General features: G+C 38.4%; 2 protein-coding genes across 10 annotated transcripts in view; one reads left to right on the top strand and one right to left on the bottom strand.

Annotated features, from left to right (window-relative positions):
• HECTD1 (HECT domain E3 ubiquitin protein ligase 1) overlaps window positions 1-20,963 on the bottom strand; it is a 62,146-nt gene extending 41,183 nt beyond the window's left edge. For all 9 annotated transcript variants that reach the window (XM_053980162.1, XM_053980170.1, XM_053980171.1 and 6 more), the window contains exons 1-4: window positions 20,883-20,963; window positions 18,598-18,873; window positions 3,121-3,355; window positions 2,010-2,237 (exon numbers count right to left, since the gene is read on the bottom strand). In XM_053980162.1, the coding sequence (XP_053836137.1) occupies window positions 2,010-2,237; window positions 3,121-3,355; window positions 18,598-18,737 (603 nt within the window). In that variant the 5' untranslated portion in view covers window positions 18,738-18,873; window positions 20,883-20,963. The remainder of the gene's footprint in view (window positions 1-2,009; window positions 2,238-3,120; window positions 3,356-18,597; window positions 18,874-20,882) is intronic.
• LOC128808987 (translation initiation factor IF-2-like) lies at window positions 19,935-25,432 on the top strand. Its single transcript, XM_053980680.1, has 4 exons — window positions 19,935-19,961; window positions 20,409-21,241; window positions 21,335-21,405; window positions 24,929-25,432. The coding sequence occupies exons 1-4, from the start codon at window positions 19,935-19,937 to the stop codon at window positions 25,150-25,152; spliced, it is 1,155 nt and encodes a 384-aa protein (XP_053836655.1). The 3' UTR covers window positions 25,153-25,432.
• The last annotated feature ends 986 nt before the right edge of the window (window positions 25,433-26,418 follow it).

Here is a 26,418-nt window from a genome sequence, read left to right as displayed (position 1 = left end):
AGATCAGGACGTTTTGCACCGCCCTATCGAGACAATTTGCTTCAGGCAAATTTGCCTTTAAAGACATGCAGTAGCAAACCAGACTGATGTCAAGAAATAGTAGAAAAACTCCCAGAATACCTATTCTCTAACCAAACTCTAAATCATTACAGTTCTTACTCCCTAAAATGTCAACTCAGCAGTCCATTTTCAAAACAACTGTCTGCTATCACAGACCAAGGACTTCAAGACAGTTACTCATCAACACACAAAACAAGATTAGAGTATTAGCCAGACTTCAGGAAGACAAAAATCTTATAGCTCCATTAAGTTTCCACACTTCTGGTACGGTCTGTACATGCCAAACATTCTGCATTATCAATACTCTTTTGTACTGGATTTTTTACTTTCATGTGCAATGGTCACTGTTCATGTCCTCTGGCATCTTGCTCTAGTTCTTTGACAACAGAGATAAACAATGGTGCCAATCTTAATGTAATTTGCAAATACTCCATAGATCTTTACCTTAACAGCTGTCAGAAACACACAAAAAAGATCACTTGTTTAACACACTGCATTAGTGGCATCAGCAAAAGAGTACTTGGAATGTATTTACAAAATGGAAGTCTTTACAAACTGAATGAATATTTGGAAAGTATTTACATTTCTTCTCCCAAATTGCAAGTGTAACACAAAGGCTAAAAACCCAAAATTATAGATAAGCTGCTCTTGGGGCCACATTAATCTGGCCTGAACTCATCCATCAAGTGGTGTTACTAATTGGCAGCCCACACAAAAAGTGACCAAACCCAACACTGTAAAAGGACAAGGTAGGGAGCAACGAACTTGAAAAGAGACATTACTGGACAAATTCATAACACACATCCAACATCCACTGTAATCCTGAGGTTTGTTTCATGTGTAACATATTTCTCAAGGATACCAGTACAGATATATTTTCTATCATCTGTGCCCCATCTTAAGCATGCTTATCTTTAAGCTTAACTGCTGAACAATTAAGTTAATTTGAACTCTCATTCACATCTCCAACAGCCCCAGCAACTGCTTTTCTCTAACACCTTATAAATTGGGAAACACTTTAAATAGTACAGAGTTAATGGTCTGAATTTCAAGATTTCCTTGCCTCAGATGATTAGTGCACTAATAAAATTATTTAATAGCTAAAAATATGATAGCTTGTTCTGAAATGGTTAGTGTATGACAGCCCCCTGAAAACTTTTAAGATCTAAAAATGTATTTTAAAAAAATTATCTCACAGGCAGAGAGATATAGTTTCCCAAATATGCTGTGCTTAATAAACCAGACTGGAGGCTGGATCTGTGCATGTAGAGAAAGGAATGAGGACAGAGGTCAGAATGAACTGGGGACTCAGTTCTGAGTATGGACAAAAAGCCTGGCCAGGCTACAGCAAGAATTTGGCTAAATAGCTATTCCAGAGCAATAGTATGACATACACAAAAGGATTCTACTAGTAGAAAGATAATTCCTCTGGGATTCATTTTCTAGATTTTACAAGGACTATTCTCAAGTTAGTAAAACTGCAATAAAGAAGTGGAGCAGCATTTCTACTAGTATCATTTAAGCTGGCTTCCAGTGTAATACTTTAGCATTGACTATGGATGTTTTTATTGCTTCTCTTAGTTTCGCAGAAGAAACAAACCAAATTCATTTTTCCCTCTTACTTATGCTCAATTTTACAGTGATTGAGGTACAGTCATAGAACAATAATTATTTCAAAAACCGTCTCACAATGCACTGAAAAAAGTTACAGGATATTTTTCAATACAGTTTTCAGAGGTTAAGTAGGACTATATTCAAATACCAGCACCTGGAGTCAAACACTAAGTAGTGTATTTATTCTCTTATTACAACTATAAAGGAAACTATCATAATACCCAAATATAGCAACTTCTATGTAAACATACAATTGTAAAAAGTTGCTTAAGTCATTCCTTTATTAAACTACTGAAAGTTAAATTCAGAGCACATTGAGCCAACTATTACATTACCTGATGGTCTTCATGTTTTAATAAACTAGACAGTGATTCCACACAGATTTCTAATGAAGAATCCTGAGGTTCCATTTTGCCACAGAGTCTGGATACTACAGCCATAGCTGAATGCAAAGTATCTTTATGAACAAGGTGTCCACTGTCACGAATGAATGTCAGAACACAGTTCAACCCTCCAGCTTCAAACACAGCTCCTGACTCACGGGTACAGATTAATTCTAACACCTATGCCAAAAAGAAATTTAGTTTGAATAAAGTACACACAAAAAGTCAGTTATTTATATCCACAGTCAGATACTTATATCCATCTACAGAACTGGTTAAGAAAATGAAACAATAGGAAAAAAACCCAAAAACTCTCTTCCTCAACAGAAGGGGCCAAAGCCTCCAGTACTCTATTAGTTACAGCTTTCTTCAAAAATATGGGAGCCAATACAAGAGCATCCCCCAAAGGCATAGTCATAATAAGTGTTCATGAATAAACTCTCATCCTGGGAGAAACACACAAGTGAGAATTTTGAAACTTGTAAGAGCACCGTTACCCCAGTCATGCACTTCTGAGTCAACTGGAAATACTAAATAGGAAATACATGCATAAATTCTGATGCCATGGTAATCAAGAACTCCAGCTGTATGCTACCACATGGCCATGAGTTATGCTTTAAATGAGAGATTGTAAGGGTCCTCTAAATTTCTCTAAAAACTTCACAAGCATGCAGGAGAGCTGTATCTAGTGCTATTGAGGAGGTAGTAGACAATTTTTTTACACCAGGTAATCTATCAGTATCTGGAGCAATTCTTCACTTCTTTGGTAGCATAAAAATAGCCCTTGGCATTCCATTAGCATTCTAGTCATAAAAGATAAACAAGAATTTTTTTCTAATATTTTTTGTTTCCTTTTCTATACATTTTTTTTAAGAAAATTGAGCTGTGAAGAGCACCAGACAGTAAGGATAAGCAGCAGTGTCCGCATGTACACTTTTGTCATAGTCTATATTTTTGCATCACATTTTAATAAAAAAAAAGGATTGGAATATGAGGATGCTCTTTGGAAATAGCAAATTATCCAGCTCCTTCTTAAAAACAAGAGGTTCTTAAGTATACTTGCCTTCACACATTGCTCAGCCAAATCTCTGCTCGTTCTGTTGTTAAGTTCAACAACTACTAAACGATTACAAAGTGCTTTGATAGCTCCATCCACTCCCACAATCCTACGGGTGCATTCAGCCGATACATCCAGGTAATAAGTTATGGCACGAGCTGTTACTTCCAGTACATTGTCTGGAGCACTTTCATCCAGAAAAATTTTGCACAGTGCTGGCAAAAAGGTTCGAGGAGGGCATCTGCAAGAAAAAAACCACAACACATTACTATGTTGTGCACACTTCTCTACATTAAGCAATTTAATACACTTCCACATTAACGCTTTCCATGCACACATGATTTGCTCAACTAGTTTATAGTTGGTTCAGAACATTCATTTAGAACACTACACATCATACATGCATGAAAGTTCAAATTGGTCATCTGAAAATACTTTGCATTAAGAAGCCAGCAGAAAAAGATACTCTTGAAATTTTACAGTCATACATGGGAAAAATTTATCTTGCTGGGATTTTTTTCTAAGAATTAACCTCATGTCACCAAACAGAATGTATGTTTTCATAAAAGTGCTTCAAGGTTCAAGATGATTAATAGCTACTTAATAATGAAATTTTATATACAAAGTCTAAAGATTTTGGGTTTAACACACAATTTGATTTCGAGTGGTCCTTCTTCCCTATGTTATTTCCCTTGTCTTTTTAACCTATTTCAGTCTCCTCCCCTACTCCCTGCCTCATTATTTCCCCCTAATCATACTGAGAACATATTTAATTAAAGTAGCTTGTGTCTTTTGCATTTTCTCCCATCTATGTCTCAGTAACCTCTGGCTCTCCTGTTTATTGTTAGCCTCACTTCCATATGCAAGAATGGTGAAGAATATCCCCAAAATTTCAATATAAAAACAAGCAAGCTGCAATGGTCCTCCTTCTATTCCTCTGACATTACAGAATATAAACTGAAATAATACTTTCCATTATTAGAACAGCTGTGGATAAGACTGATTTAGATCAAAAGTTCTAAGACATGGAGCTATATTTTAAGTCAATTTATCTTCCAGCAGCATATTCAGCAAAACTTAGCAACAGTGTTTTACCACAGTGGTAAAACACTTCCAAAGTGATGGTGGGGAATTAGGTGAAGGGGATATATGCTGTAACAGTAGTCAAAATAGCTGAAGACTTCAACCCTAGATGTAAGAGACCAGACTAAATCTACAGGAAGCAAATATTCCTTCTGCAACTTTTCCTTCAAGTAGAGTTTTGGTTTTGAAAAAAGATGGCTTAACTTTTCTAAATTCAAAAAAAGAAAGAATAACAACATGTTTTTTACTCTGGAAGACAGGTGAACTACTTGTTGATGAATCATTCTGAAGACTGAGAGGTCATTCAGTATCCCATCTGGTATGCAATGACTCACACAAAAACACCAAACCTGGGACAGTAAAATGCGAATAGTTTCCTTCAAGATTTTACCATGCTTTGTGAAGTAACTAATAATGCTGCCTGACAGATAAATACATTACCAAACAATATTTAATGACAAATTAATAAGTGAAGCTGAATAAAGGTTGAATAAAGCTCAACCACATATGTAAAACTTATATTGGCCTATCCAACCTATAGTGTCTGTTATTCTTAAGAAATTTGTTATTTAACTCTACATCTTTAAGATGGGTTTATACAGCAACTTTGCATTTTAGATATTATCCACTGGCGGGAAAAAAGGTCTGAAATTTGTACTCATTATTAGATGACCACCATACAATGACACAAGAAGCATTTCAGTACATAAAATTTAAAGTGAACAATGTATTCAAGGGTTTTGGTGTTGGATCTTTTATACTGAACTTTATGCAACACTAGGCAGATCACTAAAACATTGCTATGAACAAGGTTGTTCAAACTATATTGCAAGAAAAAAAAATTCAATGAACACAAATCTTAAAAAGTCCCAAACAAACCAAACCCACACACATATTACCAAGTGGAAGGTAGTGAGCTGCATTGTCTATTTTAATACTAGCAAGAGTAGTACACCATTTTTCTTAGATGGCCACACAGCTGCAGAAAGTTAAAAGCCATACTTAGCAAATCTAAAACCTACATTTTTTTTCTATTATATAACAGCTTACAAAGAATCACAACACAAAAGAAACTCAGCTGTATTTTTTTTTATGAAATTAAAGAATTAAAATTCCATCACCTATCCACCAGAGCCAATTACCCAGAAGACACAGTAAAATACTAAGTTAGTAAGGGCATATCACTTATACTGAATTCTTTGTCAGCACAGTATCAGCAATGCAGTTCTTATAAAAGCACAGCTCTCTAGCCCAAATGTAAGGGTTCAGGGTCTTTTAAAATTACCTTTTTGCCAGAACCTCTAGCTACACTCATCAGAGACCACTTTTTCAATCAGCAGGTACAGAACAATCTCCACTTCCTGTCAGTACCTTTGTTTTTTGACTTAGAGGAGTGATTTCCAATCTCCCCATAAGAAAACCAGGCTTCATCACAGAATCAAGCATGGCCTGGGTTGAAAGGGACCTCATGGGCAGGGACACCTCTCACTAGACCAGACTACTCAGAGCTCCACGCAACCTTGCCTTGAACACTTCCAAGGATGGGGCATCCACCGCTTCTCTGGGCAACTATATTGGGTTTGCGTGACCAGGTCTTGGTAGCAGAGGGAGCTACAAGGGTGACTTCTGTGAGAAGCTGCCAGAAGCTCCCATGTCCTGCAGAGCCAATGCCAGGTGGCTCCAGGATGGACCTGCTGCTCACCAAGGCTGAGTCAATCTGGAATGGTGGCAGCACCTCTGTGATAACATATTTAAGACAAAAAAAGGTATTTTACATCCACAGATATAACTGTGTCCAGAGAAGAGCAGGCTAAGAGTATGTGAGAGGAACAGCTCTGCAGACACCACGGTGGAGAAGGGGCAGGAAGTGCTGGAGCTGAGATTCCCCTGCAGCCCGTGGAGAACCACGGGGATGCAGAGATCCACCTGCAGCCCATGGAGGAGACCCGAACTGGAGCAGATGGATGCCCAAGAGAAGGTTGCCTAGCCAGAGGAAATCCATGCTGGAGCAGGCTGTGCCTGAAGAACTGCACCCCATGGAAGAGTGACCCACATTGCAGCAGTTTGTGGAGAACTGTTGCCCATGGGATGGACTCACGCTGGAGAAGCTCCTGGAGGAACATCACCTGTGGGAGGAACCCCCCACTGGAGCAGGGGAACGACTCCTCTTCCTGAGCAGCAGCAGGAACAATGAATGATGAACTGACTGTAACCCCCATTCCTCATCTCCCTTCACTACTGGTTGGGGAGGAAGTAGAGATTGGGAAGAAAGAAAGGGTATTATTTTACTTCTCATTATTCTACTTTGATTTTGTTAGTAATAAATTCAGTTAATATCCCCAATTCAACTTTGGTTTTCCTATGACAGTATTTAATGAGTGATCTCTCTCCCACACCTTATCTCAACCATGAACCCTTCATCATATTCTCTATCTCCTCTCCAATTGCAGAGTGGCTTTGCTGGGTGCCTGGCATCCAGCCAGGGTCAACCCACTACAGTAACCTTGTCCTGTCACCACATGCTCTTGTAAGAAGTCCCTCTCCAGCTTTCTTGTAGGCACCCTTCAGCTACTAGAAGGCCATAATTAGGTCAGCCCAAAGCCTTCTCTTCTCGAGGCTGAACAATCTCAATTTTCTCAGCCTTTCCTCATAGGAGAGGTGCTCCATCCCTCTAATCTTCATGGCCCTCCTCTGGACTCACTCCGTGTCCTTCCTGTGCTGGCAGCCCAGAGCTGATGCAGCCCTGCAGGTGGGCTCTCACCAGAGCAGAGCAGAGGGGCAGAATCCCCTCCCTGGCCCTGCTGCCCACACTGCTTTGGATGCAGCCCAGGACTCATTTGGCTTTCTGGCTGGGAGTGCCCATGGCTGGGTCACATCCAGCCTCTCAGCCTCATCCCCAAGTCCTTCTGTGCAGAGCGTCTCTCCATCTGTTCATCCCCAGCCCGTGCTGATACCAGGGGGTTGCCCCAACCCGAGGCAGCACCAGCACCTGGTCTTGTTAAAACACAAGGGAATCCCATGTGCACACTTCTCAATCTTGTTCGTTCCCCTGAAGGGTATCCAACCCTTCAGGTGTGTCAATCACACACCACTCAGCTCGGTGTCACCTGCAAACTTGTCCAGGGTGCACTCAATTTCTTTGTCTATGTCATTATCAGAGATATTAAATAACACTGGTCCCAAAACAGATCACTGAGAGACACCACTTGTCACTGATGTCCATCAGGACTCTGAGCTATTGACCACTACCCTCTGGACGTGACCATTGAACCAATTTCTAATCTATCTAACAGTCCACCCAGCAAATCCTTCTCTCTCCAATTTAGAAAGAATGATGTTAGGAGGAAGCCTGTCAAAGGCTTAACAGAAGTCTAGATAAATGACATCTGTAGCCCTTCCCCTGTCTGCTGACAGAGTCACCCCATCACAGAAGGCCACAGGGCTGGTCAGGCAGGGCTTGCCCTGGGTGAAGCCATACTGGCTGTCCCAAATCACCCCCCTGTCCTCCCTGTGCCTTAGCACAGCTTCTAGGAGGATCTGTTCCATGACCTTCCCAGGCACAGAGGTGAGGCTGACTCGGCAGTAGTTTCCAGGGTCCTCCTTTCCACCTTTATAGATGGGTTCAATATTTCCTTTTCAAAATTTTCTTTTTCTAGTAATTGGGACTGCAATGACTTTTCATGGAGAGTGACTTGGCAATCACAAACAGAAAGGTTGTGGAGTCTCCTCTGGAGATCTACAGATTACACTAATAAGCACACACAGACCATACAGATAAATTCAGATTCTTTTGGCTCTTTGAAGTTCCCTCAGGCCATACCAGCGTGCAAAGTTCCTGAAAACAAGGGACTAGAAGTACCAGTTCTGTCATTCACACACAGTCTCAATCAATGGTTCAGCCTGTGATAGCAGGCAAGAAGGATATATGAACACATCCCTGGTGCTCCAGCCATGATCTTCTCAAACAGGTAGCTAAACAATTACAGCATAAAATTGCCTAGCTGTTATTTTGAAGGACTTCAATCTTTATGCTTTATGATGTTCTCTATCAATAACTGCATACAAACAAAAGGACACAGGTAAGCTTTATAGTGATCACCCTTTAATCCTCAAATCTGCACTGAGCGATAGCATGAGTCTCCTGTGCTTGAAACCATAAGCATCAGCTCCACATTGTCTCAGGGAGAAGAATGTGCCTGTGTGAATAGTGCCAGAGAAAGAACTAACAGGGGTAGGTGGGAACACAAGCCCCACAATGAGAGATGAGGTACAACACCATCAGAACCATATAGCAAATGCCGAAAATACACCTCTCCCTTCTGTTGAGGCAACTCCACTGGGGATTTCTCTGTGCAGGCATTTGACCAATAAAAAGAGAGGGAAAGTCTTGCTTTTATTCAGTGGATGGTCTTTATACCTCAAAACTGTGAAAATGGGTTTTCAGAGTAGCCCTTAAGTCTTCACTCAATCCAATTCCAAGCAAAGGCACTAAAGCATAAGCAAAGGCAGCAGAGAGAAGAGAAATCCTCTGCTTACCTAGAAGCAATTCTAGCAAACAGGTCAAGCACAGCACCTTCTCAGGACCAGCCCCTCTTTAATGAAGCACCAAGTAAGCAAATACAGTCAACACCAGAAGGAACCAAAGAGTGAATCAGACAAATCATGTTATGTATGCATCACTATTACGTAATAATTCCAAGGTAAATCCTTACTGGCTTTCTTAGGCAGGCCAAAACAGAACAAAAGGACCTAAAACCACTTCAAATATTGGCTGAGGAATATTAGGGCCCTCTAGTAATATAGACCTTATTTCTGTTCCAACTAAGGCTATGCTCAGAACTACAACATATTTTGACAGGTAGTAAGACAAAACATTCCAGGAGTGTCCATAACACAGACACAGGCTGAACATTGGACTCATCTTTAGAAAACAGTCTACATGAGAAAAACAAGGCTGTCAAAACTTCCTGGGACATAAGGGAAACTGAGATCAAAGCTACAGCACTGAATGAACTGATGTGACAGGAGAGCAACCAATGGTCAGTTTTTAGTACACTTCCATCTACTGACAAATGATGCTTTTGATTTCCAAGAGAAAAATACACCAATAATTGTAATGCAAGCATCAACACCCATCAAGGAAAAAAAAAACTAAGTGCATAATTTCTAAACCATCCCAGTATCAAAACCAGGTTCACATGTTGCTTTTATCCAGACCATATATTAACTAAAAATAATATAACTCAGAAAATCTCAGAAAAAAAAGAAACTATGACAGAAAAATTCCTAAAGTTGTAGGTGAAGAACCACTGTTCACAATTACCTATTTGCAGTGAAAATGGTAAAAAGATGGTGAGTTTTCTTTAATGCAGGAAAAGCTATTCTTTAACAGTATTTATTCTTTCAAATCAGAAAATAATGGCAAATAGGTATCTCCGAAGTTCAGGTTTCTATGTAGGCCCTTCTTCTAATAAACAGGAAAATGAAAGGAAAATCTTTGTAGAGTTTTTTATTTCCTGTATTAATACCACATTGGGCACTTCCTAAAGTGCTTCAAATGTGTATTTTAGAAGAGTGATTAGGGACTACTTAGTGAATTAATGAGGTCACTCTGTGTTACTCCTTAGTGAAAGACCGACTTCAAGTTAATGAGGTTACTCTACAACCCACACTAGAGCTCTTGCTAATTACTTTAAGTCTTGCAGCTCTCAATGTCCACCCAACTTCATTCCTGTACCTCCAGGAGAGGAGGTTAGTTACTGTTAGTTACTATCCTCCAAGTTTTCCACCCACCATGTTGCAAAGATCTTGCTGAAAGACAGGTTTGTCCAAAATAGGTAATATTCCTTACCAATATTTCCCATCTATATTATGATCTATTAAGACTGGGTACTAGAGCATTCTCTGTTTCCTGTACTGACATCAAGAAATAAACCACATTAAAAAGTGCTGATTCTGTATAATTCATATTTAAATAAATACAGTCATACTTTCAGTGTTAAAATGAGTTATTAGGTTGCAAAGAGTGTAATACACAAATTCTTTAATATGCATTCTGCAAAAAATATACTTGATCTAAAAATATTTTCTAAATATCATAATCATCTTGATGTCAGGAAAGGCTAAGAAAATTTGTCAGTATAATTATATTACTACAGAATTTACAGCACTATAATCAGCATAACTCCATATGCTGACACACTTCTGAACATTTACACACACACCCACCTCTTTAGGAACAGAAATATCCATACGGATACAAAATTCTTAAATAGCTACAGCAGTAAGCTCCTGCCAGTGCTAATCCCTTAAACTCTAATGAAGTGACTCAGCTGATTTTACAGCTTGCCAATGTAAAAAGATATGAAGGAAGTAAAAATAGGCACTGTAAACTCATTTCTGTAATTACATTTCATATTTTAATGCACTTAAAATCCTTAGCTAAAACAGAAACAATAGTGAAGACTACACTACTGCCATGCTTAAAAAAAACTTAAAGAAGTTAAAAAGAGCAGTTCAGTTCATCCCAAAAATAGTTAACAAGTACTGCTAGCATTAGGGTGTGTTACTCAATTCCAAAGTAACCACTGGATTCAGTTGATGTGGAGCCCCTGGCATGTGACAAAGCCTTCAGCGAAGCTGCTTCGTCCAAGACATGTGACTTGTGGCAGAAAACCAAGCTCAGCTGCCTGCCAGCAATAGCTGGATCTTTAATGCATCCCATCTGCTGAGACCAGTTAAAAGTGGGAAAATAAGGAATTATATGTGTCTACACTACTTAGTATCTAATAATTTTAAATAAAAACTGAAATACTGAAGTTAACTCTCATTAGTAACAGTTTTTGAAGAAAAATATACCAGATAAACATTTACAACAACACGTCACACAACTTCAAAACTTTTAAGAATATCCTGTACAATTGATTTTTCTTAAAGCAAAAGTAGTTTCAACTCATTTTTGATTCATCATTGTTTTTCCTTTCTGTAATTCTTTCTATGGGAAGAGATCTCAGACTTTCCCTTCATTGTTCTTTCACTGGAAGACTGTTCTGTTTTCACATATGAACCAAAACCAACAGCAGAGTAATCCAGACCATCCACAAGAGAACCCACACACCTGCACTGCCTGTATGTATTCTTCTGAATTCATTACCAAAACACATTTTGCACTGGTTTCATATAACACTGTTAGAATACAAATGAAGTCCAGAAAACACCACTCATGTATAAGACTTTAGACACACCATACTGTATTTTAAATGTACATGGAAAAGGCAAAAAATTAACTGGCAATTTAGGAACTTTTTCCAGAATTACAAGACATTAAAACTTGCACAACTCTGAATCCCTACTCTTAATTGCAATCACAGTCCAGGCCAATAAAATTAAACTGGAGAATTAACAATTCCATCCTGTATTCATTCCAGTAGAAACTCCACTTTATTAAAAATTACAAGAAATTAATTTAGAACTAGAATATGACATTTAAATAAAACTTTCAAACTTTCTTTTAGCTAAATAAATGATGGAGCTGAACCCTCTTCTGAGAGTTCATTATTAGACAGGAAGACAGTAATGGACATTTAGTATTCAACTACACATTCAATAAATATCAGTTGTGTAAAATGAAAAGTAAGAAAAATCCGTATGAGGAAACAACTTCCACAGGACAGGTAATTTCTGTATTTCTAAATAATTACCATTTGCTTTATTCCTGAATTTATAAAGGACATATAAGGCTGCCTTTTGCATTTTTCAGCATCTTATAACAGCTATGCCATACCTCAGCATAATAATTCCACATGTTTGTTCTCCAATCTCATTACAAGCATTTTGTAAATATTTTACAGACTCTTAGTCCACAATAGCTGAATAAATTAAAGAATGTCATACTACAGGTCTTTCTGCCTATGATTTCTACTAGTAGCAACCTCAATTGTGCAAACAGATAATGCTTTGAGTACATATTACATCTGTCAACATTTCAAAAGGAAATAAGCAATTTAAACAAAAAGTATGATTTTGTATGTGTGCCTAAATATGCACATATAACCACTAGCTTATTTTGGATTCCCAGGTGCTCAAAAAAAGAACTGACTTACACAAGAAAACTTCCCTATTAGCAATCTACTTAACATCTGTGCTATCTATACTTCTTAAGAGGCCAATATTAAAAATCACTTGACCACTAGTCATGCAAGAAAGGAACCCCGCAATTTGACATTCCTGTAACATCTTTTATTGGTCTCATCCAATCTGTTAGGAGCTGACACTTTCAAAAGGTCATTAACCTGATGCCTTAACATCCTGCACCCATCTTTTGCACAGTACTTGCAAGAATCACTTCAGTTTAATCTCACATACAAATTTCTGAACAAGATAAAGAATACTTGACGATATCACTAGGAAAAAAAATTAAATGCCAGACTAGTAAATAGTGACATTGTGATGAGTTGTTTGCAATACCCAGAGGCACAGGCTCATTTAAACAAAATGTGTTTTAACACTTACAAATGCCAAATTACAGATCTTAGTCTAGGTAATACATCAAGCCATACCTAAGCAGCAAGCACTCATATCCTTGAAAGCAACTCTGAAGACAGATAACTAAAACCACACTTCCTGTACAAAGTTTTGGAAACATCTAACTCAACTTGGCATGTTTAACTGTTAACAGCAAGTCAAAGGCACTACTATAAACAGCATGGATGAAGGTAACACTGGAAAGTATTTCTGAAGAACTTGTAAACTGAAGAACTAGAGAAAGGGAGGAAGATCAAAAGCTGGTGAACTGACTGCAGTCTACAGAATTCATCAGACTGGCCAATTCTTATGGAAAAGAGCAAGTAAATTTCAACAACAAAGACAACTTAGGCAGCAGATTTAATAGCAAAAGAGAGGGTAAAAATAGTTAAGATGCCCTCTCAGAAGCATTAGCTTACACATTATGCTTGTATCAAGCAAGATGTTCAATCCAGTAATAACCATATAAAATATAAGGGCTATGACAGAAGAGAGGATGTCGATTTAGACTTAATCTTCCCTTCTGACCTTTGCAACCATTAAGATTCTCAAAATAACTAGACAAGGTTAATTAATCTCCACAATACCAGTGACAATGAGGCCACAATTCCCATTTTACAAAGAGTAACCAAACAGACATTAGTATTTTAAAATTCTTGTAACTGAAAAAGAAAGAAAACCAAAACCAACAACAAAACAGCCCTAAAAATCAGGAATAATTCTAAACATTACATTGTAACAAGATTACTCCCTGAAAAATACAGAGCACACCCCTACTTCCATCTCAGAAAACCACTCTGTAGGGTGTTGAGGATCCCACTATATTGGAGGCCACAGAGTAAATTACTCCAGCGCTGGTATTTCACTGTTGCCATACCCTCTGCCTTCATTAAAAGAAAAAAAGCTTAGTAGGAATCACATGAGACTTGCCACTATAAAGGTTACAAAATTTCACTTGGGAGAGATGTCTGTGTTAGTGCAAACCAATAATTCACTAAGGACATACACTTCTCATAGTTTAAAATAATGAAAACTGTAGTCTATTGTTGACAGCAATACTTATTCTAATTTACTCACTGCTGCACTCCAGCACAAAAGTGTAACAAATATCCGGCTCTATTTTTTTCCTTAAAATAACAAAATGAGCAAATCTGTAGGACACAAAACATGAAACCACCTTGATACCAACAGAGCTGCTCTCTCAGTCTGTTAGTTTTTCCATAATTGTCATATCTGTTAAAGTGCACTTTACTGTCTGAATTACAAAGATGCTTTGTAAAGGCAGCCCAGATTGTAAATATATTCCTGAAAACCAGCACTATGGACTTCTATCCCTATCTCTAAAGGACTTTTTTTTTTTTTTTTTGTCTGTATATCTAATTTTGATTTACTGGAGTTTTGCAATCCTGATAAAGACAGGAGAATGCAGTTTTAAGCAGGTAGAGGTAAAGCTAAACTGTTCCACATTAACATTCTCACTAGCTCACATCAGCAGTCTTTGGTCCACTAGAAATTCTTCTCATACTTGCTAGCAAATACAATATAAAGATATACACTTCTTCCCTAGTGAATAGATACTTTGGAAACAAAAAGGTTCAGTGCGAATTATAGTAAACATATTTGATCTAAAAAATAAACTGAAAGGATTTCTATTTTACACATTAGAACCCTAACATATGACCATTTGTACAATTTGTTTGTATTTGTCAAATGAGCTGATAACTCCTGATAATTTTTTGCTTACCAAATCTATTAATGCCAAATATACAGAGGTAACTTACAGAAGAGCCAAACAGGAAGATGTTTTCTCCTTCTGAGCATTAATAAGGCCTATTTAATCTGCTATGTAAAAAAAGGTTTTAAGCAGGTCTTACTTTGTTATACCAGTGCCTTAATCTACAAATTTTCATTGTAATTAATTGCTAAGTACTTTTACTCTGACAGACAGCAACAGAAAGCTAGACCAGAAGAGTTCTAATTTTAGTTCACTAAAAAAGCGAAACAATCACACGAGGTGAAAAAATTATAAATTGAAACATCTACGCAGAAAAGAGCTACATTAATAATGTGAGATTGCAACTAAGAGCCTCTACATACATTTAAACTGTTACAGGTATTTTAAAAGACAAAAAAACCTCCCATAATTTCAATTAAGTTTATATTAAATGGATTCTTTAAACTCCTGTTCAAGTGGATTTAATAGCCTACAGTTTAACTACAATTTGGGAGGAACACTTAAAATCACAACAGTTTTGCTGTTTTATTCCAACTAAACTACTTAACAGAACCATTTCTCCTCATTCATTAAGTTTCTGTAGTTCAAGTTAGTGGCTTTTGTTGCTGGTAAAATGTTAGCCATTCTTCATGCCAAGTGACTAGCAGTGTCTGTGACTCATTATCACCAGAAGATGAATATGCCACTGATTTTTGTTATGTTAACATATGAGTAACTTCCAAAATAATTTAATTGGATGCAATATGTAAATCTGGGAAGAAGTAAAGAAACATCAATTATTTGGCAGCACTACCTGTTAATCAGCTGCATACCCCAAAATGTGCTGTGATACTGCTAGAACTGTGCAAGAACATTATGAAATACACCACCCTGCACGTGTGCCTGCTTCCAGCTTGGAGCCGAACTGAAACACCAATTTCAATATCCACTACACTTGTACAAAAGCAGATTATTACTTTTATCATTAGCTATATCATTTCCTTCAGAACATGTCTGCAAGTAACCCTTACAAAAATTAAGTGCAAGATTCTGAATCCAACAGTTCAGTATTTTCTTTTTCCGTTCAACTTTCTGCTTTCTTTGCTAAGTAAGATTGTGTATTGCCCTTAACTCCCTAAGAAAACAGCATGGAAACCTTGTTGTGGTTTTCGAGATGGTGCATAGCATTCATGTCAATACTTCTAATATGATCTTGTTTCACAGTTTTGCCAGTCCTCACCATACATAGTTTTCAATCACCAGATGTACTTCACTAAAATGATGGGCTTTTTCTTAGCTTACATCACAAAAGCAAATAATTTCTTACATAAAAGTGGAGTAATACTTAATATTTAAAGTTACTCTAAGCTGTGAAAAAAGTCCCATTTCATTCTTGAAGAAACTGTTTTAAAATGTCATCTCGAAGTTGCTGAGTTTCAGAGATGAAAATTTTCTTTAAAGTTTTGTCAACATATAACTAATAGAAATTAACAATTCCAAGATCTTTAAATAACATGTGCACAGCATCCAAAAACTTGGAAATGCTGTTCTTACTTACTAGAAGAAAAAAAAAATTGTAAAATCTAGAGGCTGGCTTTCTTACCAACAGAAAAATACATCCATATTCTAGATCAGGTATGCACTGAAAATATTTTCAAGATTTGTTCCTGAAAAAAGAGAGTTTAGCAGCCCTTCTATCACACAGTAAACCTTCTATTTCAGCAAGAAGCAATTCCTTTAAAAAACAAGCTGAAAAGGAACTATAAAATATTATCCATTATTAATTTATTTATACCCTCTCAGCACATAGGAACTATAAAATATTATCCATTATTATTTGAGTTATACCCTCTCAGCACATGACAATTTTGGCTACTTGAACTGTCATTTGGAAATATTTTAAAAATACTCTTCAAGATAGCATCTGTTTCTTACAGAGTTCCAAAATAAAGTCACCTTGAAATGCAGGCACCCATAAGCACATGAGACAATCACTGAGAAGTTTTCCACTGAAGATTGTATACCTTTCTCTGCTTCTCCCATATTTCCAGTTATGCTCAGTTATGCTCAGTGCTCATCAGACACTTCCCTATATGCTCTAACTCACTGTAACAGCAGAAAACTAACAACCTTCTTCAGCAGGTTCAAAGAGCAGCTTGCGCTTGCAGAGAATTAGAGGAGTCCAGTAAGCCCTGACAGTGGCAGGAACAAGAGAACGGTTGGGAGGAATAAAAAGGGTGGGCGATAAGTGGGAAGAAGGTAATGATCTACCATGTCAGTTCACTAGATACCATGGTACCAGAGCATAGACTTCAGTATATTCGCAGAGCAAATAAAAAGTAGCAGGTTCAACATTATTGCAAAATCACTTCAACAGGCAGAGAACTTTGGTAACTTCTTCCCCTATTTACATTTCATTCTCTTCTTTTAAAGGAAAACTTACAATAGCAAAAGAAACAGAAAACTTACAAGGCCAGTAAAATTAAATTATATCAACACTCAAAAGAAAAATTAAAATGCCAAATGACATTTTAAATATTTCTTCTTTCAGACATAAATGATTTTAAAACCACAACAGTGCAATAAGTGAAGAGCATTCATTATATACACTTTAAGGAAAAAAAAAAAGAAGCATTTGGACTACTTAATTAATTTATATTGAAATAAAAGTCTGTTCTAAATAAGATGCATAAAACCCACAACCGGTTTGTATTTTTTGAAGTTAACATTTCATTCCCGACTCTCAAATACCCAGAAGACAACCTTAAAAATGCTTATGCCTAATTCTACATCAGTTCTACAGTATAGAACAGAATATCCTGAAGCAGGCAGTTCACCCAGATTAATCAGAAAAATTCCTTCTTAACTACCAAGGTTTTTTCTACATTGGTGAATTCTAAGGCTACCCCAGTATCAATAGTATGAGGATAGACAGGGAAGTTGAATGGATCTCGCCACACTAAGGCTCTTCAAGTCAAAATTTTACCTGTAAGCTCACCAAGGCAAAGAACAGGCAGCTTCAACTTCTAAAGCACTGTACAAAATTGTGCTTAATGCTCTGCAACTACTACAATCCAAATTTTACAGGTGTATGAATTTTACATTTCTGTAATAAACACTGTCATGAGAACAGCTTCTAAGAGATAAGTCCGAAAATTGTTTCCTTCAAAGCTACAAAACTAAACAGTGTAACAGACAGCTACGTTCTCAAATGCTTCTAAATCCATACTCCTAAAAAGCAGGATGCGTCTGGAAAACACTTGCCACATTTTATTTGGAAAAGAAAGTGAGAGCAATGAACAAAACCATGGGAAGGAAGAGAGGCAAGAGCATGAAAATCAAAACTGAAGAAACTAATCAAAAAAGTAAAAGTTGTGATTGCTTACACTTCTGCTACCTCTTCCAGACTAGTGGTGGGCTCTCACAGGAAGTAGTGTAGCACAAGCACAGCAACATTCAAGTAACAGAAGTGATTATATCAGCATTTTGTGCTCTGAGAAATATAAAAAGGCTTGAGTGCAGGGACTGTGCTATAGGACATGTACAAAGGCAGGTAAGAAAAAGACTGGTATGAATAGCAACATGCTCCAAAGAAGGGGCAAAATTTTTGTGTGAACAGTGGTTATTGTTTGTGATTTTTGCTTGGATTTACAGAACTCAAAAAAAGCTACTATATCCCTTGATAAAAGTACTGTGAGAGTATGGATGCTTAAATATATCTAGGTGACCATTATAATCCTAGTGCAAAAAAGTCTTTCTCTAACAAAACAAAACACATACAAAAAAAAAAAAAAAAAAAAAAAAAAAAAAAAAAACAGCTCCAAAAGAAAAAAAGAAACAAATTAACAAAAGAAAAACCAACACCTCCCCCACCACCACACACACATTAATCCACATAATTTAATTTAAAGAAATGTATTAAGAGTTGCAATCAGCTCCTGTGTCAGAACAGGCACCATGTATACCCAAACAACACTACCTTTTTAATCAGACAAGGGTACTTCACACGACATTAACAGAAACACTTGATTTCAGTGATCTAAACTGAAGTTCAGTTTGTAAAAACATTTTTGAGGCTGAAAGCTTCTAGGAATGTTAAATATTACATTCAGCTGCAGAAAGGGGAAAATAACATTCCATAAACAAAAGCCAGAACTACTTACGTTTCAAAACAGCGATCCACGTTGTCTGACATCAGAAGCAGCATGCAGAGCTGTTCCAGTGCTATTAGCTGCATATCCCTTTCATCCCCCTGCCCCATCTGCAGCCATTCCAGCAACGTGTCTGGATCCACATCTGCCATGGTTTTTTATAAAAAAAAAAGCTGCCTCCACTTCAATTAAAAAGTACCAAAAATATCCTTTAATTGTAGAAGCCAGACTAACTTCAGCACAATTAATTTCTCTCTTCAGCCAGCCTCACACTTTTGCAGTTTTCACCTAGCAAGAAAAAGTAAAAAAGTAATCATCATCACAATCTTGTCATTTAACTCTCTGTATTTGCTCCTCTCTAAAATGTATAGCATATGTTTGGAAGAAAATTAAGGAAATTTTCACATATCTTATCAGCAAATGGGGTTTTTTCAAGCTTTATAAGCAAGTAAATAGCAAAGAGTTTGTTCTGTTTTGAGGATAACTCAAAATTAAAGCTAGAAAAATTGTGCTTAATCCTTTTGTGTATTCTTAAAGCTAAGAGAAAGAAAGTGATGCCCTGCTGATTCCCCTCCTTTAATAGCACTCTATTATAAAGTGTTCAGCTTTATGAGAGATGGATTATCTCCTCATGAAAATATGCAAAGATAATGAATTTCACATTTTAAATAGAAATCCATAAAATAAAAATCTGAGATATATAATTACAGACTTTCAGAATCTTTGGAAATCTTCTAAAAGTTCGAATCGTTCATCTTTTAGAACAGTATTCAAACATAATGAAAACAGGCTTTTTATGTCAAAGGATAAAAAAAGACAACTTAAAAACCACTTCCATTTTCAAGAGTTAGGGGTTTGTTGGGTTATTTGGAGACTTTTTGGAAAAAAATATTTAATTCAGAGCTTTCAAAAAAATCCAGTGAATAATTCAAATAATTCACATACATATAAGGAAAACAACATTATTTGTTGGCCCAGTGCCATAGTTGTACATGCAAGCTGAAGACCAAAAAAGTCCCCTTGCCTAAACTTTGTGTTTAACAAACAGTCAAATTCACCTCCCTTGCCTAAAAACACAGCAAACGTGACTATTTTCATATAAAACCTAATGGGTTACAAACCAATCTGTCCAAATTAGACATACAAGAAAAACAATACTCTTTCAAAACTCAGCTTAGAGAAGAAGAACTAGTTTATCAAACTCATAGGTAAATATGAAATGCTGGACAGTGTCCCCACAAACAGGGGGGAGGTGATGTGGGAGGCAGAAGCTTGATCTGGACAAAGTCTGTCTACTTGTTTACTTGCTGCTAATGAGTTAATAGTTAAAAAATAACCCCATCAAGGGCATGTCTACAAAAGGGAATCAGAAATTAGTATTATATGAACAAACACACACTAAATCAGCTCCTTCACAAAAGCTTCAAACTCAAAGATGTTACAGAAGCACAACAGATAGGATTTTATACAATTTAGGGCCATAATATTACAGATCGATCAACTACTGCTTACCAGTTATATATTTGATATTATCTTATTCTAAAAAGTAATTTAATATTAGTAAACTGATTTTCTGTGTTTTAAACACTGCTTATGACTCTCCAAGATGTCTACAGACTGCATTTCCTGCTCTAATCCTACACAAAACTACTTTTAGACAGTAAAAGTGGGATCGTATTGTAAGTATTCTACCTCTCCTCAACACGACTAAATCGTTATTTCCGGGAGCGGAGAAATGAGTGATAGCGACAGAAACAAGAAAATTAAGAGACAGCGAAAGTGGGCTAAGTTCAACACGGGCACCTGCTGTTCTCATATCCCAGGCGGGCTGTACAGGAACCACCGCGCAGAACGCGGAGCGAGGCGAGCGGCCCCAGAGCAGGGGCCAGGCCGCAGCCCAACTCATCCCGCGCCGCCCGGGCCTGCTCGCACACACCAGGCGGCCCCGGGCCCGCGCGGCGCTTCGGGCCCCTTCCCCACACGGCGCCGCCCGGGGCAGGGGAGGCACCGCCTCCACCTCCTCGCCGCCCCCACACGGGGCACCCGGTGGCGTGAGGGGCTCCCCGGCAGCGCCGCCCCGCTCTGTCCCCGGCCCCTCGCACAGACTTTCTGGCACCCGCCGCCTCCCCCCCGTCCGCAGCTCCGGCCCGCTCCCTCCCGGCCCGACAGGCCCGGGCAGCGACGCTCGAGTTCCCGGCGAGCCGCAGGCCGCGCAGGGTGACCCGGCCTGGCTGCTCGGGAAAGGCGCCGTCTCCCAGCCCGGGCCGGAGAGGCTCCGCGCCACCCCCGCCACTCACCTCAGCCTCCCGCAGCCTCCTCACCGGAGCCGAGCCCTCCTCAGCGCCACGCCGAGACCGGAGCGGCGGCGCGGCGGCGGCAGCCCGAGCCCCGCGGCAGGCGGCGGCCAGCGGCATCCATGGCGCTCCGCCCGCTGCGGGGTGGGCGGGCGCGGCAGGAGCGGCGCTCGGGGCGGAGCTGAGGAGGCCGAGCGGCCGCTGGGGGCGCTGCGGGAGCCTCCGCGGAGAAGGGGCCGCTCCCGCGGGCGCGCTCCGCCCCGCGCCGCCGCTGCGGAGCGGCAAGCGAGGGCCCGGGGAGCCCCAGGTGCGGCCTGCCCGGCGAAGGGCCCTCCCCGGCTCAGGCGGCCTTCCCCTGCTGCGTGGGTTTCTTTTTTAACAGTTTACAGGTCATTTTATTTCTTGCCATATTCTGGTTATTTAGTTCAATATAATATTCTTTACCTTTACGGCAGGGCTTATACTTTCCAGAGGCCACTCGGAACCACTTTGATCCCCCTCCAGCACCTCCATGAAAAGGGATCTGGTGAGCGGATTTGAGTGTCGCAGTGCTGCGTCTTAAAGAGCGAAGGTTTTAGTTTGCTCCTACCGAGCAATGAGTTTGAAGTGCTGCAACTGGGCCGTGTGGCTTGAAACACCTTTTGCAGTAGAGTGGTCCACTGCCATACGTGCTGCAAAATGCTGTGCAACTACTTTGCACATGATTAAAAGATAAAGTAAGTAAACTGCTAAAAATTTAAAATGAGGGATTTTCAAAATAATTTCATTCTCTGTAGTGTGACGTGTTTTGCAAAGGAATTTAAGCCTATTAATATAAGTACAGTAAATGAGATTATTGTACATTTGAATGTCATTCCTACCTACATCACAGACATTTCCTGTAATTAGAAAGCTAAAACTACACACTGAACAAAAAGGCAATAGCAGTCATGCTTGGTTAAAACTTGCCGAATGCCGACATTTTCATTGGTCAGTGTTGTAACAGCACGTCTAGAAAGTGTTGTTTTTATTGGTGCAGGTTTTATTCAGAACACAAGAACAGTAGTTCTTTTGTCTGTGTTTCTGATCTCTAAGGCAGCTTAGCCTTTCTGTCTTACCATATTACATCTCTGTTAACTGCGACTTGTTCCAGCTCAGCCGAGACTTACATATGTATCCTTTGCCTGTGCTTGTCCTTCAGAGGTCAGGAAGACTTCTGATATGCTTAAAGTTAAGGACACAAGGCAGTAGAAGGACTGAGTCTACATTCTTTCAATTTAGAAACTTGGTCTTCTTTAACTTTTCACCAGTGCAGAAGCAGCAGAATTAGGCCAGGCTTCTGAAACCTGCATCTGCTAAGTGACCTTGCTCCTGTTGCATGATGCTAGAACAGTTGCCTTTGCTTTCTTAATGGAGAAAAGTTTCAGATAAAGAAATATTGTTATTTTCTTCAGAAGACCAAAAATTGAAAATCAAATTGAAATCAAACAAACATTTCACTCTTTTCACATGGAATGCAGTTTCTGGGCAGGTGTCTGGACAGATACATAGTTATTTGTGGACAATATGAGGCTATAAAAATACAGATAAATTTAGAACAAAATCAAAATTTTAACTATTATACTTGAATATGAATCATGGATTTAAAGTACTATTAAGCAGGAGTACAAAACTTATATACTGGAAATATCTTTCAGATACATAGTTATTTCTAAAAGGAAAAATATAAATACTTCTATGCCATGTTGCATGAATTGCCCAATTTCATATATCAATTATTTTTACTCAAAGAAGTACATTGAATAATGTATTACAGCTTCAATCAGGAATCAGGATCTTTTTTTATTCTGATACAATATTTAAGAGTTAGCTAGTGATTTTTGTTCCTTGTTATGCGATTTCTTCCCACCAGAACAAATCTGATAAATAATGCTGACTAGATAATTTCTGCTTCATTGATTATATACTTCTTACAATATATGTATGTTCATTGACTGATTAATACTTTTTTTCACTTCCTGTGCTGATGGGCATTCAAATTATTTTCTACACTCTCTTTGTCAGAGAGTACTCCATTGAAATACACAGTACACAGTAAGTGATACCCCTGAAGTTACTGTTTCAGACTCCCTCTGTGTACAGCACCGATCCCGACTAGAACTGCCTCTTCAAAAGTGACTGTTCTTTAATACTTACTTAGAAAGAAATCACTAGCAAGTTAGAGTGCACTTAGCAGATGAGAAAGACATCAGAATCGCATTTGTATGGAATTACTCACATTCATTTGAGTTTTCACACAGCAAAGGTTTGTTCTGACCCCCAAGTTTCCAGCCCCTGTCCATCATTCCATTAGTGCCCGATCTAAGCCTTCTGAGGAAGGAGAACTTTATGTGGATTAGTGCAGCCAGATGGGGAAGGCAAGTGATGCATATATTGAAGTGACAAGTAAAGGACTGTCGTAGCTGCTTGAAGAAATTGCTTTCACACACTGAGCATTGTGTGAAACTTACAAAAACAACTCCCATTCCCCGTGCTTGTGCAAGGTACATATTTCTCATGCAGTTAGAAAATTACCCAAATGCTAACACTAGCTGGCACACAATTCGTGTATGACCTTGGCCTAATCCCTTAATCATCGTGTGTCTCTTTCTCCTCCATTTCAAAATAAGGAGATAGTAATGCTGGAGTCAGAAATATCTTAGCACTTATGGAACTGTGAGTTGCTGAGGCATATTACTATATTAAGTCTTAAAAAATGCCATATATTTATGACTACACTTGAGCAGACCACACATGTAAGTGACTGACAATGCCTTTGGAAATTAGGCCACATTGGGTCAACATAGACTGATCTTTGTAGAGAGTTATATTGAGCAATTACCATAATTTTTGCTGAGTATTTACCTGAAAATTAAACCTGGCTTTAAAAGAGAAAAAGTCAGCACAATTACTAGAATAATGTCAGGGACACATGAACAGTAAAATATGCCACGAGGGTAGCAAGGATCAGGGACTGGGTTGCAGACACAGAGGGATTCTGAGACATGTTGTAAAGGACACCCCACTTGAGACAGCTTCTCAACATTGCAGGTGTTCTCAAAAGGATTTCATTATCTTTGAAAAGAAGCCACTTTTGGCTAGGATTCTGCAAAATCTTCTCACGATGGGAAAAAACCTAAGTGTTTTTTCACTTGTAGCTCCAAGAAGAATATCATTTATTACTGCTTTTATATTATATTCAGGCTGGTGTTTTCGATATGGTTTTAGCTGATAGCAGAAGGAATAAGAGCAGAAGGCGCTCTTAATGTCACTGTGTGATAGTAAGGATTGAAAGCTTCAGACTGGAATGATTGGGCTCTTGTTACAGAAAATACAAAATTGACCTATAACCAAGCTGAAATACACCTACAATTCAAACAAAACAAGAAGACTGAGATTCCTTTTTTTTTTTTTTTTTTTTTTTTTTTTTTTAATTGATACAGCAACTAGAAACCAGGATAACTGTTGGTTTTGTTAGCTTTCTGCCTACTTCGGTGTACATGCCAAGCTGATGCTTCCAAAAATATCATTCCTCTGTAGTAAATAGATCAGAAGATGATATAAGCAGAACCTGAACACCTCCATCAATTTAAGGGAGTCGTTTATGCTGAAGACCAGATCTGTGTCCCATGAAATAAAACTGTTAGGTTATTTATGGATTATTTATTCTTCCACTTTAACACTCTTTTCTCTGACACCCACACAATAACATAGTTGAAAACACTGAAAGTACCTACTCCTCCAAATCCAAAAGATTAATAATTCCATACATTTTGTTTTTTTGGATGAATATTATACTTCTAAAGAAAAAGTTACTAAATGTTTACTACACATTTCAAAGCAATGAGGTACTATATCAAGTAAGATTTAGTTTTATAGAATGTGGCTATTTAAGTATATTGTAAAGATTTTCTTATGGATATATATTTTTTATTTATTTATTTATTTATTTATTTATTTAGTAAAAAAACGCAGTTGTGAAAGGCTTTTCGGATTTAAATCCTCCTACGTTACCACAATTCTTTTCTTAGCCACTCCACTGTTGCACAAGCCTGGGGAGCACAAACATAGTGTCAGCGTCTTGACTTCGCAGCAGTGCGTGCCAGCCCTGGCAGCCCTGGCGATCAGCAATCCCGTGCTGCTGGCCGGCGAGGTGTGTTTACGAGGCGGCTCTGACGCAACCCCGCAGCAGGAGCTGGGTGAGAGGTTTCCTCCTCGGGAGGCCAACCCCTGCAATTGCGCGTCCATGTGGTGAGCGCACGAGTGACGCTGACGTGATAAATATGCGAGGGACATGCTGGTGTTTACTGAGGTACGCGCTGAGTCATTGCTCAGCTTGTGGGGCTCCTCCTCAGCAGAGGCTCATCTTCCTGGAAGCTGCTTCCTCAGTCAGCTACCCTCAGAGCTGACTAGGGAAGAGCGTGTTTTTCAGAAATCTGCAAATACTCTGAAATTATCTTTTCTTCTGTCTGAAATTATTGCTCAAAATCATAAGCATTAAAGTGGTTTTTCCTAAGTAAACTCACTTATGTGGAGTTTTTTTGTTTGTGGAATGCTTTTTATTTCAAATTTACTTTCTTGCTGTTCCAGGCTGAAGAGAGAGAAATAAGTAAACTTTGTATCAGTTAACTAGTTTCTACCTCAGTTTAGCTTTAGTTATATCGCTACTTTGGACAGAAAATAGAAATTAAGTTGCCCTTACTCATGCACTTTGTACCTCCAACTGCCAAGGGGAAAGTGAGATAGAACTTAGGCAAGAGTTCTCTATTTCAGGCTGCTAGCTCTACCCTGTCCACTAGTACCATAGGCAATAGCAATAAATCCTGATCCAAGACAAGTGCAAGGAAAGATCAGTGACTCAGATCACAGGACTTCTTACTGTTTTAATGGCACAGGCTATGTTATGACTTTCTGAATCAGAAGGTTAATTAAGATTTGGTATTTGTTCCTCATAGTTCTACTCTGTTGTTACAGGAATAAAACACATGTAATCCTATCAAGCATTTGATGTGTCTCCCAAAACTTCAATGATGTATTATGAATTAATTTGAATTACATTTGTTGACAAGAAGACTTACAGTAAGAAGAAAGTGTCTTTATCACAAAATGATTTTTCTATATTCTGGGATTTAAAAAATCAATCTTAGAGTTTTATTGAAAAGATTGTAAGTTTTATGTATTTAAAAGCTTACAAATGCCTTTTACTATTCTTGTCATGAAATTATGCCCTATTCACCACCATTGAATACCTTGACATGCAAAAAGAAGAAACAGCCTCAAGCTTCTAAATCTGAATTTCTAGATTAGTTGCTGACTGAAAAAGCTACATCATTCACTCAAACCAGGAAAAATAATTAGAAGAGAGGGGTAGAACATGGCAAAGTGCAATAATAGCACTGTCCTGGGGCACATGAGTCAGACAAGAAGAAAATTTTATCATTTACTACTGTAAACAGGAAAACTTCCTTGCCCCAGTGATGACATTTAGGGAAAATGGGAAAGTAGTATACTTCACCGATGG

This window comes from Vidua macroura, chromosome 6 (genome assembly GCF_024509145.1).
Source record: "Vidua macroura isolate BioBank_ID:100142 chromosome 6, ASM2450914v1, whole genome shotgun sequence".
NCBI lineage: Eukaryota > Metazoa > Chordata > Aves > Passeriformes > Viduidae > Vidua > Vidua macroura.
This window is presented reverse-complemented; position numbering and strand designations above follow the sequence as displayed.

Bases quoted from the DNA above. Each gene is read 5' to 3' on its own strand.
- LOC128808987 (XM_053980680.1), top strand. From the start codon at position 19,935: ATGTCTACAAAAGGGAATCAGAAATTA. The intron at 21,242-21,334 runs GTGGGTTTCTTT...CCTTTACGGCAG, and splicing joins AGGCGGCCTTCCCCTGCTGC to GGCTTATACTTTCCAGAGGC. The intron at 21,406-24,928 runs GTGAGCGGATTT...TTCTTTTCTTAG, and splicing joins CCTCCATGAAAAGGGATCTG to CCACTCCACTGTTGCACAAG.